At 40.6% G+C, this 14,122-nt stretch overlaps 1 protein-coding gene across 1 annotated transcript in view; it reads left to right on the top strand.

Moving 5' to 3' along the window:
* Positions 1-14,122, top strand: part of NSL1 (NSL1 component of MIS12 kinetochore complex) — a gene marked incomplete in the record, with an annotated part of 415,175 nt that overhangs the window by 30,464 nt on the left and 370,589 nt on the right. Inside the window, 1 exon segment of the mRNA XM_044055447.1 lies at positions 8,441-8,525. Coding sequence (XP_043911382.1) covers positions 8,441-8,525 — 85 coding nt within the window.

Below are 14,122 nucleotides of genomic sequence, written 5' to 3'. Positions count from 1 at the left end.
CAGAAGCTATTTTGCCCTGATTCCTCCTCTGGGAGAAGCTCCAAGGGATGCACTCGTAAACGATTGGGCTTCGGGTCTCCTCTATGCATTTCCACTGATCCCGTTGATACCCAAGGTTCTACAGAAAGCAAAAACCCTGGGAAGGACCATCATTTTCATAGCCCCCTTTTTGGCCTTGTCTGATTTGGTTCCCCTTCCTTCGACTTCATCTTCTTGGAGGACCCTTGGATTCTGGACCCAGTTCTTGACCTTCTGATGCACTTGTTGGGGGAACTTCATCTCTCTCTGCAGTCCCTGCAGTCCCTGAAGCTTGACAGCTTGGCTGCTCCAATTCCAATCATAGCCAGGTTCCATAACCTTTCCAGTGAGACAAAGCTAATCCTCTCTCAAATCTTCTACGAGGAAACTATATCTTAGCAAATGGAAACAATTCTCTATATGGGCCTCTAAAAACAATATTGATCCTTACCAGGCCCCTATGGCCTCCATATTAGAGTTCTTGACTATGATTTTCAACAAAGGAGCTGCAGCAGCAGCAGCAGTTCGTGTTCAGCTGGCTGCTATTTCTAATTTTCATATTTGATTCGAAGGATTGAATATCATGTCACACAAGTTAAAAGCCTTTCTCAAAGGGGCCTTTCATATTAACCACTGTGAAATCCCCCATTTTCCATGGAACCTAAATTTTATGCTTTCCCGCATAATTCTTGCACCATTTGAACCATCTTCCTCATGTGACCTCATATTTTTGTCATGGAAAACCATCGTTTTAGTAGCTATTACTTCTGCCCGCAGAGTGTCTGCTTCAGGCTTTATCCGTCAAGCCTCCTTATTTGATATTTCATGCTGACAAGAGTCTCACTTAGAACAAACCCCTCATTCTTGTCCAAAGTTTGCACTGAAACCAGTCTCAACCAAACTATTGATTTGCCAGTGTTTTTCCCCAACCATTCAAACAATTTAGAGTACAGGCTGCACAAACTTGATGATCACAGACCGCTCAGATTTTATTTGACTAGAACAAAAGATTTCAGGAAATCGGACCAGCTTTTTGTTTTATTTTCAGACTCCAGAAAAGGTAGACCAGTGGCTAAAACAACTCCTTTCTAAATAGTTATCTGATTGTATTACCTTTGTTTATTCAGCTGCTAACTTGCCAGAGCTGTTTCTACATCCTCTGCCTTTTCTGCCAGACTTCCTGTTGATAACTTTTGTGCAGCAGTCGCTTGGTCAAAACCTCATACCTTTATCACTTATTACAAAGTTGATAAGGCCTCCAGGGACAGGGCTTCCTTTGGATCCACAGTCCTGAGAAATATATTCCTGTGAGCCACCCAACGTTGATGGTGCCTGGGACGCTACCCATCAGTATAGAATGAACGGCAAGATAGAACAACTTCACATAAAGAAAGTTATGTACTTACCATAATGTTCCATACCTGTGAACCTACGTGAGTTATTAATCTCTCCTTCATTCTTACGTCCCTCCCATCCTACCCCCTCCTGGGCTGTTAAATGACCGCATCCTGGTTGCTCATTCCCCCTTTACCTTTCTCTTGGGAGTGAAAGAATGACGTGGTATTATTATACACCGCAAACAAGATCTGAGGTAACTCCAGGTGCATCATGGGATATGTACTTTGCTTCGAGCTTTGCAACTGGCCATATCGGAGCCGAGGGATCGGCTCCAAACTCATTAGTAAAGAATGAAGGCGAGATGAACAACTCACATGGAACGTTATGGTAATTACATAACTTTTTCCCATTAATTCTCAGCTTTTCTTGCCAACCTTCATGCATGTCTGCATGTGTTTGATAGTTGAAATACTGAGTTCAAATTGGTGGGTCAGGGAGGAGTGAAAAAGCACTTTGGTCAGGACTAGCTACTGTTTTGCGCGAGTTTCTTTTTTCAGTGCTGTGTGACTGTGCAGTTGGTGTACTACTTCAGGGGTGTGGGTGTTGGGGTTATAGGGTGGAGCCACCCCTCCTGCCACTGAAAAAAAAGGTTGAGCATGTGTGAACCAGTATTTGCTTTTTGACACTTGTAATTTAAAAAAAAAATAGTAATAAAAGTCTTGCATTCTTGTCTCACTGCTTTTAATGCATTTTTAGACTTTTCTGTATGTGGTTTTTTTTTTTTTTTTTTTTTTTGTTTTTTTTTTTTTTTTGTGCAAATTCTTTTGAATAAACCCATTTTATTCATGTACATGTTTGCAAAATGTCCTTTTTCAGGCACAGATTTTGGAAGATTATTTTTGTACTGTTTTTCTCCTTGCTGCTTGCTAGCATTAGCCTGCCCATTTGTTCCTCTTGGCACGAAACCTGATTTTGAGAAGCCATCAGGGTTTTTCTATTACGAGTCCTAAGCCCTCCCTGGCTGTTGATGCGCAAGTGCATTGCCCTGCTCTGCTCTGCTCCTGAAGACTGTATATTCCTTTACATAACAAAATTTACTGTATGCATCTTGATAGAGCTTGCCTCACCCTTGGATCACAGGCTGCATGCCATACATCTTTCTGTTTGTCTGGTCCACAGAAATGCTCATACCTATTAATCTACTATTGCTAGGATGGGTGAACAGGTGTGAGCTATTAACTCCTTTTCTCCCTGCTTGATCTTTCCAATGTCTAAGCTGCTAACTAAACACTGGTCATTGTCAGGACACCATCCTTCTGTGCTATGGAGATGGGTACAAGTTCTGCAAGGGTTGTTGCTGTTGGCCATACCTACTGAGTGAAGTAGGAATTAACATGGCATGTTCTGTTTGACCTCCATTTTGGATTCTCACATGGCTATGTTTTCATACCCATTGCTGTTGCAATACATTTTGACTTAATTTCTTAATTTTCGTTTTATTATTTGACTCTCCTTTTATCTTGTACATGCTGTTTTGGTCAGGTGATTTTAACTGTGTACATGCAATTTCACTTTTTCTGTACTCTTACACAGCTTTTGAGAAAGCCATGTCCTTTTTTACTGTGGAGATTATCCCTTTTTATGTATTATATTTTATTACTTGTGAATCGTTCAGCTTCTTGATTTTACAGTCCCTGTTAATTTTATTTAGTATATGCATTTCTAATCCCCTTAGAACCTAGTATTCTGTGAAAAACATATTCCCTGACAAATGGCTAGTCTGTCAATTTCAAACCTTCATACTGTCAGCTGCAGATTGTGGTAGCATGGCATGAATGTTCCTAGGCTCCAGTTTTTCCCATAATGCACTGTATACCCTTTACTTTCCAGGACTTCATTTGCTGTAGCTAAGCTGGCAGTGAGGAACTTGCCATTAGTGTGTTTGGTGTTGGTTTCCACCTTTTGTTCAGCATGTTTTTGCTATCTTAACCTTGGGGAGATCTTTATTTGAATAGTCTTCCGGTTGTCATCTTCTTGTAGTGTTTGAGTGTGTAACTACTTGGCTGTCATCTTGTGCTTCAGTTTGGCCACTGTTTTTGTAGTTTTGCTGCTGCTTTGCCTCTCCCATTGTTAGAGAGAGAAAAACTACTCTAAACAACTGAGTGCTTTGGCAGTGTGCAGATGCTTCTGTAACAGTTTTTCAGATGTGTGTGTCATGGTAATGGATGTGCCAGAGCTGTTAAGCACTTGGGCTTTAAGAAGGTTCAGCAAAATGGATGCAAAATCCACTCCTTCAGGATGAGTACACCATTTGTATTATATTTTAGGGGTTGTGCATTTGATGTTAGTTGTGACTTTTTGTGGAAAAATTGATTGTGGGTTCAATGGCTCTGATAAGATATGAGTAAACTGGAATTAAAACAACTCTGGATCTAGTAGAGATTCCTTCGTTGGTTAGATGTGTCAGATAAAAGGCTTTCAAAACTACTGTGGAGACATAGTAGTACCCTTACACTCGATTGCTAAATCAACTCCACTGAACTTCAGGATGTTATTGCTGAATGCCAGGAGCTAAAATAAATAAATAAAAATACACTCTTAAGTCCTCCTCCCTCACTCTTGAGATATGGGTATCTTTGCAGTTACTGAGACATGGTTTTAAAGTGGCAGAAAGTACCCTGGAAATGCAAGGTTTCAGTACCTTCCACACTTCTGCACAGACCAGGGCTAAAGGTGGATGTGTCTTGATGTACATAGATAACAAGCATGCTTCTAGGTTGGTCAGAGAGGATGATCCTATGCTGTATCCTAGTCAGCTACAAGTCAACCTCCATGTCCCAAGAAGCTCACAATATATACTTGGATCTACATAGGTACTTGCCAACAACCCAACATCCTACTCATCAGAGACTTTAAAGATTCCCTATTTTAGACTGGGAATCCAACAAGGCCTCAGATCTCCAGGCACAGAGATTTCTGGATTTTGTAACTACAAACCCCCTTGACCAAGTAGCGAAAACTAGCACTGCAGATTCCACTGTAGGGGACCTCGTACTCATGAGTATGGGAGAATGCTACCCCCCTAAACACGTTTTCGCCTTCGAAATTAAAATCAACTCTGTAACCCCAGTAAAACCAGTAACAGGTAGTTCGACTTGGAGTAGTTACTTTCATTAAGTGATGGTTTATCAAAATGCAGTACCCCTCCAAACTCTGAGAACACAGTAGTCTATGATGAATTGCTTTCAGAAACGTAGTTATGTCAGTGGCTGCATAGAGGCTGCTGTGCCTACCAAAAGAAAGCCCAGAACTGGCCCCAGAAACTGCCCTGGTGGCATCCCAAATGTAATTACCATATACAGCAAAAGGGTAATTCCCATAAAGATAAGATGATTTAAAAAAAAAAAACTTTCATCAAACTAAATATGTAGCTTAAGAGGGCTAATTGGGCCAAAGTGAACTGTTGAGGTTGAGAGAGCCTCCCAGGGGAAAGATAACCATAAGACCTTCTTCAGCCATGTCAGAAACATCAAGGGTAGCACACAGCAATGTGCTGAACTGGTGGTTAATGGTGCCACATTCAGAGTGTGGTGTTGTAGTATACATGTTGGATAAACTCCGTTCCAACTTTACTCTCCTGTCACCCCCAAGAAATCATGTCAAACATAACTCCTCCAACTATAACTAGGGAGCATGTACTGGGTGCATTTGTTAAGGCCAAGAACACGACTTCAGTGGGTCCCAGTAACATCCTGATCCCAATAACCTCCTGAGATGCCTCCTCAACAGTGTAAAGTATGATTTATCAGGACCCTGGAGTCGTAACTAATGGTTTTAACACAGGCTTTGTGGCATGAGATTGAAAGACTGGGACAGTGTGGGCATGTAGTTCCTAGGGTCGTGGTTGGACTACCCTTGGGTAATGGCACTGCAGTAGCGGTTTTCCAGGCTTCTGGAATGTAACCATTGGAGAGGCTTAAAGAGGTTAAGTAATAAGTCTTTGACAGTGTGTAATGCTTTCTGGAAGCTGTTTGACTTACTGAATGGATGTAGGCTGCAAGAAAATCCTTCCTTTGTTAAGTATTAAAACAAATATGTCGGGTGCAGTTACTAAAGGATACATATTTTATTTTTGGAAGAGTGTACAACAGTTGATGCAGAGCTTTGGCTTAGACTCATTGTACAGTATTGTGCTAACCCAGAGTTCTAAATTGTTAAGCTAATGGTGTTCTCTTGTTTAGCAGTGCATGAGGTGTATTCTACTTTTTGAGGAGTTAAAACTTTTTCCCTTCAGGTTGTGTTACCATCTTTGAGAACACAAATTTATGGACATTGTAGGTTTAAACACAGGCTGCTTTGAAACAGTTTTCTGCCCTTTTTTTTTTGTTAAACCTATATCTTAAAAATGTAAGTTATTTGTCAGAATGTAATTTACCTGTAACACAGACTAACATTAAAGGGTGTGTATGAGGTCTTTTGGTCATGGGTAGGTCATTTTAGTGACACTGGCATGTGTTATTTTGTTTGAGTAGAATTGCATGGAGTATTGGAGTACAAATCTCTGCATTATTGCAGTTCTCTTTGTCACCATGTCACTGGCAGAAGGGAAAAACATTTGTAAAGGGTTGTGGCTAGGAATGAGTTGTATACTCCATAGGGATTTTTGGCTGCTACTGATATGAATGTGGATGTCTGATTTATAATGTGGTACATGTATCTGCTATTGTGGTTTGTGCTCTGTCAGTAAAGCGTATTTCACTTTTCTTTTAAGCATATTTCAGTGTTAAAGTTTACTTACTTTTTGTGGTTTTGTGCTCTGGTGCTATTCGCATCCTGTTTTACTTTTGGTAGTGTTGTGTTTTACTTGGATTTTTTTGTATATAAAATGCATATATGTATATAAAGATAGAAGCCTGTGTATAAAGTTATGGTTCGGATGTAGTTGGTTGAAGTTTGAGTGAGTTCAGAATTCTCAAGCACAGTTTAGCAAGCCCTTGGTGTATGACCCCCCCCCCCCCCCCAATATTGCAGTTTAATCAACCACAGTCTGATGGAGGCAGTATTTTGTATGTTGCTTTATCTTCTTCTATAGTGGAGGCAAACTTATTAGGCCATGTGAGGCAGAGGGCGCTATTGCACGTAATTGAAACTTATTTCAGAGGTAAATGTTCAGAAAGAAGTGAAAAAAGTTTGAAACCGTGTGATTTTGTAAAACAATGTAGAATGATAAAACGGAGCATCACAATGTGAACGTGGAGTTGGTTACTTTTAAATATTTGAAAAAAGTGTTTAACTTTTTGCAGCATCTACTGAATAAAGTACCTTTAATATTAACAACTGCTCGAGGATAGGTTCAATTCATGGCTTTAGCCAGTTTGAAGGAAGTGGAGACAGCATAAAAAGTGAGTCTTCTTAAGACCTGAAGCCTTGTAGAGCTTGTAAGGGCCATTTTAGTGGGGGTATGTGAGTTTAGTAGTGGCACAGTGCTGATCATAGCAGTGCATTCAAACCCCTACTTTGTGTTTTTTGCCACGCATTCATGATGCACTTTCTAACATCCTTTCCACAGACCTTATTTTCCTTCAGTAACATTAAGCCCATTTTTGTCTTTGTGTGATTCTGCAGCAGAACCACAAGATGTTGTATACTTGCTTCTTTATCCAAATACCTGCTTAATTGAACATTTTGCACCTTTTTAGGTCAGATTTCTTTAAATAACAGTAGGGCATTTCCAAACCACAAGAAAAAATTTGTAGATGAACAAAAAATACTTTCTTGGAAATTGTAGAATTGTAAATTAAAATGGTTTGAAAAAGCATATGTATTAGAAAGGGTAGCTATAAAAATATTTAGTAGTAAAGTTAAATTGATCAGTAGTAAGTTGTATAGTTGAATGCAATATTTTATATAAACAACCTCCCATAGTCTTTTTGTTACATGAAGATGTCTCTCTCTTGAATATATTGTCCAAAGTTGTATCAATCCCTGTGCAATTCTGATAGCAAATTGGCTGTCAGAACCTATGACGTTCGGTTGGGTGTCTCTACCTACCTTCTGCAGAAGAGCTATCTGATAGTACCCTGGGTGCAGTCTTTGTGCCAGTCACCTTTGGCATTCATTTCTCAGAGGTCAAAGCTAAAGGCTTGTGGCTGACCAGGTTTGCAGATGACCATCATAAAATCCCCATAGGATACAAAGATCCTCCAATAGGGCCTGTCCTGAACACACAGGTGGTGGTAAAACCATAGACTGGCAGAAAATGCCAAGTGTACATTTGTATCCTTCAGCAACTATGACTCCCCTTGTAACTTTCACACAACCCCTGAAAGCTGATCCCTTAGTTTAGGATCTGGGAGCTTATATCGTCCAGCTTATTGAAGAATATTGCATTCAGATCCAGGGATGTCATTGCTGCACTGTACTCTGCACTTATTAGGCTGTCCAAACACTGAAGCAACCACAATGCTTTCTCAGTAAATATGAGCCTAAATTGTGAAACCTGTGCAAACCATCTGAAAGCCTTCTCAGTATCCTACAGGCTGCTGAGAAGCAACCTTTGCCTAAGATGAAGAGCTTCAACAGACTTTGTTCTGTCAGACATGTTACACATTTAAAGTCCAGTGGTATCAATGCCTACTGAAATGATTGCCATCTCTTTTGCAAAATAACTAGAACATGTTGGAGAGCTAGGTATGTTCACTGCTTCTGCGGAAGTATCTTGTTTTCTACTTTATGTGAAGTCTGTCTTTTACTCTATTCAAATATAATTTGGATGAATAGATGTGTGAGCACAAGGTCACCCCCACTATTCACATGTAGTTGCGTGACCACAAGTTAGCCGCCAGTTTTCCACTGTCTCAAAGTAAAATTTCAAGGAGGGCTCACCTTCTCACTGCAAGCAAAGTTACTCTAAGATCAGATTCCTACAGACTTGGTAAAGTAGTTGAACAGTGAAGAAGAGCAACAGGCTGTTTTGATGGACAAGTTATAGGTCACAGTTATTTGTAATGATTTTGAGAGGGGGGAACGGTGAAGTAATGTCAGTTCTGAGTTGTGTTTTTTTTTTTTTTTTTTTAATCTACAGGATTTCGAGATGGCTATCCAAGATAATGTAACTATAAATGGTGAACCATGGCAACAAACTTCAGAGAAAATGGATCATCTCACTGGTAAGATTGTTTTTATTCAATTCTAATTGCTTTTAACAATGAAAAGCAGTTACAACTGATGAAGATGCTACTCTCCTTGAAAGCATATGTGGAGAGTAACATCACAAATATGTCTCCATGTATTGTCTGATAGTAAATTTAGTAAACTGAGTTTCGCTGGTAACCACTTTATCTTGTGTCTTTGCATAAAAAGCTGGTTTCATCTTTCGTTTTTCATTTTGATCCATAGATGCTTAAATGTTGACAACCAAATAAATCAAGACATAATATGTGTTGTTTAGAGAAAAGTTACTATTTTGGAGTGCTTAAAATGTACAGATTTGAAGTTGGGAGCTTCATCTTTGTCACCGCCTAGCACCTAAAACTTTTCAAGGATTTTTTTACCTCCTCTCCTTTTACCGATAATCCTACTTGACTAAGTACCCCATTCCAAACTACTTCTCAGGCTAGAGGTGATTCTTCAGCCTCAACCTTATTTTAATAGGTTCATAGGTTTATACTAGGCTATCTGCCCGAGGGCATTTACAAGCCTAGCCCATAGTTTTGTGGCTTACGCCACCCCTTTAGTAAGGGGAACTATACCCATTATTTTGCTGTGCCTCTGTCGAGCAGTGACACTGAGGTAATCCCCCGGGTATATCTGCGATCTCCCATCCATTGGTCAAGATTTCTCTTGAACAAGGCCAGCGAGGTGCTCTGCCTCACATGTACCGGGATTTTGTTCCACAGCATAGGGAGTCTTTGGGTGATGAATCTATCCGTCCAGCACGTCCTATTAATAACCGTGTCGAGGTTTAAGTCTCCCGCCCTTGTTGCTCTGACGGATCTAGATTTTTTGGGGTGAAGCATATTCATCAAATCTGGGTTTGACATGGCCTTGTATGTCAGGCACAGGTCACCTCTGAGCAAGCGTGGCGACTGAATAGAGCTGAAGTTCTTTCAGTCGGGCAGCATAGGACAGATTTTTGAGACCCTTTATCCTTTTGGTGAGGAACTTTTGTGGCCTCTCCAGCTGCTGCAAGTGTCGGGTCAGATACATTCCGAATGGGGCATTGTATCATTGGTCTGATGAGTGATGAGTATAGGGAAACTATGACCTCCCTTGATCTAGATGTGAATCCCTTCATGATAAGGTGGGCAATGTAGAAGGTCTTCCTAACTACTTTAGCTACATGGGTGTCGAATGACAGGCTACTGTCAACCTGGGTCCCCAGGTCCCTAATAACTTCTTCTGTGCTCAGTGGATTGCCACCTATATGGTAGCTAGGGGTAACCTTGTTTTTCCCGAAGGGTATGACTATGCATTTTTTGGCATTTAACTTTAGGCCATGGCTCTGGCACCAGTTATCCGTTTCTGTGAGACCCTTCTGAAGGATATCTGTGTTGGATGTGTTTTCGACTACGGCGCCTAGTTTGCAGTCATCTGCAAACTTGTCAGCCATAGCCATCCTGTGTTTGCTTGTACTTCGGAAAAGTAGATGCCAAACAAGAGTGGGCCCAGGACTGAGCCCTGTGGGACACCACTTGTGACAGGCTTTGAGTCTGACATGGCGCCAGCAACTCTGACCCTGTGGGTTCTGTCACTCAGCCAGTTTGCAACCCATCTTGTGATGTATGGGTCAACATTTAAGCTGTTTTTCAATGATACCCGAGTGGGTTATTGTATCGAAGGCTTTCGCCAGATCGAGGTAGGCTGTATGGACTGCCTTTCCCTCATCAATGGCTTTGGTGACTGTTTCGAAAAAGTCGAAAAAGTCAACCAAGTTTAAAAGGCATGATCTGCCTTTTAATGGTTTCGTGCCTGCCCTGTCCATCAGCTGTTTGGTGTCTCATACCCCATCTTCCATTTGAGAGAGCGAGAGCGAGAGAGAGAGAGAACTGACCGTGAAATATGGGTTCAGACCATACCTATCAACATTCTGGACAAAGGCCCATGAAAAATGGGTACAAATCTGTACACTGATTAACATTTTGCATTACAGACCAGAAGACTTAAGAGGTAAAATAGTAGACTTAGTTGAACATTTATAAAGTAGAGAGACAGCCACAGCCAAAAAAAAGACCCAATCAATACAGCTTAAGTACATTGCATCTTAGTTTGCCAACCAAATTTGTACCAGTCTACTACCAGGAAACTGTTAAAGAACTAGGATTCCTGAACCTCATCTAGGCTAATGGCCCTAGGGCCTTTACAATCCTAGCTATATTATACCTGTGTTCCCTAATTGACCTTTTGTTAGGTGGTAGTTATTCGCATAATGAGTTTATGATCAGCACTGACTACGTGTTCATGAGGGACATAGGTGCCACCCCAGGAGTGAATTTGCAGTTCCCCGTCCAATTGTCTGTGTTCTACAAAATCAGACTACAACCAGATTTCCACTGAAACACTTAATGAAGTAAGATGCAGCAACTTAAACACCACAAGTCAAACAAGATATTTATTAATAACTACATACTCCACCTGGCAAACCTTACATCAAATTGATTGCCCACCCTTTATATATTATTAAAAAAAAAAAAAAAGTGTAAAACATTTTCTTGAAAACTACAAAAATTCAAATTGGATCACATTACTTCTCTCCTTACAAATAAAGATTCAAAATTAGAAATAAGTTTTCAGAAAACATTAAAATCTTTCTAGTGTTAAAAGATAATATTTATAGCACAAATAAAAATAAAAGATTGTTCCCATTTCTTAAATATATATTAAGTAAATTTAAAAAATCATTAAATAAAATGTATCTGATGGAAAACTAATTTTTTAATGTTTCCTATAGTATATACAAAGAAATGTCTTGATTCATTCAATGTACCCAAAATCAGTGATATGGAAAAAAAGAAGTTATTTACTTAACATAATGTTCCATGTTTGTAGTCCATCTTGCCTATATTCTTGCTGGATGGGTTCGGAGCTGATATTCGGCTCCAACTCTGCCTATACTAAAGCTCTAGTGCTTTTTACTGGCTCAAGGCTAGCCCCTATCCCATGGTGCCTCACAGCAATTCCCCAGATCTAGTTTACAAGAAAGTAATAAATACCTATCGGGTAATAATAAGAAAGAAGTTGTAAAATACAGGGAAGGATTAGAAACATAATCCATTCCAGGTGGACAATAAAGAGCAAATCGAGCAGCCCCCAAAAAAGGTCCACTAGATCCCCAGAAACGGGAAGGGGGTTGGAGGGAGGGACACAAGAATATAGGCGAGATGGACTCAAACATGGAACGTTATGGTAAGTACATAACTTCTTTATGTTATGTAGTCCTATCTCACTGTAATTCTTCCTGGATGGGACAGTGTCCCTAGCACCTTTATCCCAGGTGGCTCAAGCAAAGAGACTCTTCAGCACAGTGGACCCAAAGGATGACCTATCCTGGGAGGCCAAATCCAATTTGTAATGAGTGACATATGCATGTGGTCTTTCCAAAGTAGCTGCTGCACAATAGTATCAATTGGGAGCCTAGATCTAAAGGTGCATGAAGTAGCTACAGCCCTAGTAGAGTGACCTTTAGCTTTTAATGGTAATTGTCTACCATCTTGTTGATGAGCAATCTGAAAGCCATTTTGAAAGAGTAATTTAACAGGGCAAGCCTTTTCTTTTGTCAGAAAAGGAAACAAAACGTTGATCAGATTTCCTGAATTCTTTGGTCCTGTGTATATAGAATCTGAGTATCATGTTGGAAATCTAGCTGGTGAAGTCTATACTCAAATTTATTAGAGTGGTTTGGAAAAAAGCACAGGTAGCTCAGTGGTAGTATTTGGGTTGTATTCTGAGCATATCTTAGGGAGAAAGGAATGGTTTGTCCTAAGAGAGACTCTATCCTTGTGAAAGATAATGTAAGAAGGTCGAATAGTTAAGGCTTGAAGTTCTGAGGCTCTCCTAGCCGATGTTATAGTTACCAAGAACAGGGTTTTCCATGATAACAATTTTAAGTTTGACGACGAGATGGTTCAAAGAGTGCAGACATCAAAGATGAGAGGACTAAATTTACGTCCCAGGGTTCTAAAGGCTGTTTTATTGGTTGGTCTAAGATGAATAACTCCTTTTAAGAAGGTTTTACAGAGGGAGTATGATTGTATTTCCCATGAAACCAAAATGGAAATTGAAATTGCAGCTAATTAAACTCTAACTGTAGCGGCTGCTGCTCCTTCATGAAAAAATGTTGTTAGGAAGGATAAAATGGATTCTAAAGGAGCTGTGTATGGATCTGAGCCCCGGTTTGTAGCCCAAAGGGAAAACCTTTTCCATTTGCTAGAATATAGTTTCTGAGTGGAAGGTTTATGGGATGAAATTAGGATATGTTTGACCGATGGAGATAAGGGAATGCACCTGGCTATACATGGAATTGGAGCAGCCATGCTGTCAATTTGAGGGTGTGGATGGAGAAGTGGAACTGTCCCGATTGATGATTCAGGAGGCCCCCTTTTGGAGGAACCATGGATTCTGGATCCATTTCCTGAAGAAGGCCTCTCTGCAAAGCTGGTAAAACTTGCTTCCCCCTTGTTTGTTTATGTACCACACAACAGACATGTTGCTTGACTAAATCGCAATTGTTCCAGTGGGAAGGGAGCTGTGAAGTGCTTGCAACGCATATAGCACCGCTGTCATCTCCAGAACATTGATGTGTAAGTGGTTCTCGTGGTTTTGCCAAGTACCTTGGACTGTCTTTCCCAGATAATGCCCCCCCCCCTCCATCTAGGAAGCGTTCGTGGTCAAAACTGCTTTCTCTTGAGGAGGAACAAGTGGACAACCTATGACACGTTGTTTCTTGTGTAACCACCATGTCAGATCCCTTTTGCATGTGTTTGTTATTAATATCTGGTGAGATAATGGAAGATCTTGCATAGACCATTGTACAAACAGCATCCATTGGAGAATCCTCATGTGTAGATGAGCAAGAGTAACTAATAAGATGGCAGAGGACTTGAAGTACTACTCTAGCCTGGACTTTTTTTTTTTTTTTTTTTGTTTGTTTAATAAGGATCTGATCTGACTGTGTAGAGATTCCACTCTTTCCTGTGTTAGCTTTATTGACATGGTGGTTGTGTCTTTTTCTGTGCCTAGATATACAGTATGCTGCGAGGGAGATGACTGACTTTTGCAAGGTGACAAAGATGCCTATGCTGGCGCACAAGGATAGATTCTCGTCCCTGGTCCTTATGAGTTGATGCTTGGTGGTAGCAGTAAGGAGCCAGTCATCTAGGTACGGAAACACCTGGAATCCTTGACGTCTCAGGTGAGCCGTTACCACTGCCATGCATTTGGTAAACACTCTGGGGGCTGTAGTGAGGCCAAAAGGCAATGTTCTGAACTGAATTGAAAATGGCTGGCTCCCAGCTGGAAGCGTGAGTGTCTCCTGGAGCGCCTGTCCATTTTGATGTGGTAGTATGCATCCTGGAGATCGATTGAGCACATCCAGTTGTCTTTCCCGATTTTAAAGGGAAATATCTGCTGCCGAGTGACCATTCGGAACTTTGATTTTCTTACATGCTTGTTGAGCCTGCTGAGATCTAGAATTGATCTCTAGTCCCCTGTCTTTTTTGGAACTAAAAAGAATAGAGTGCAAGTTCCAGATCTGACCTTCTCTGCGGGC

The sequence above is a fragment of the Protopterus annectens genome, chromosome 1.part2 (genome assembly GCF_019279795.1).
Source record: "Protopterus annectens isolate FY-2018-M chromosome 1.part2, PAN1.0, whole genome shotgun sequence".
Classification (NCBI taxonomy): Eukaryota; Metazoa; Chordata; order Ceratodontiformes; family Protopteridae; genus Protopterus; species Protopterus annectens.
This window is presented reverse-complemented; position numbering and strand designations above follow the sequence as displayed.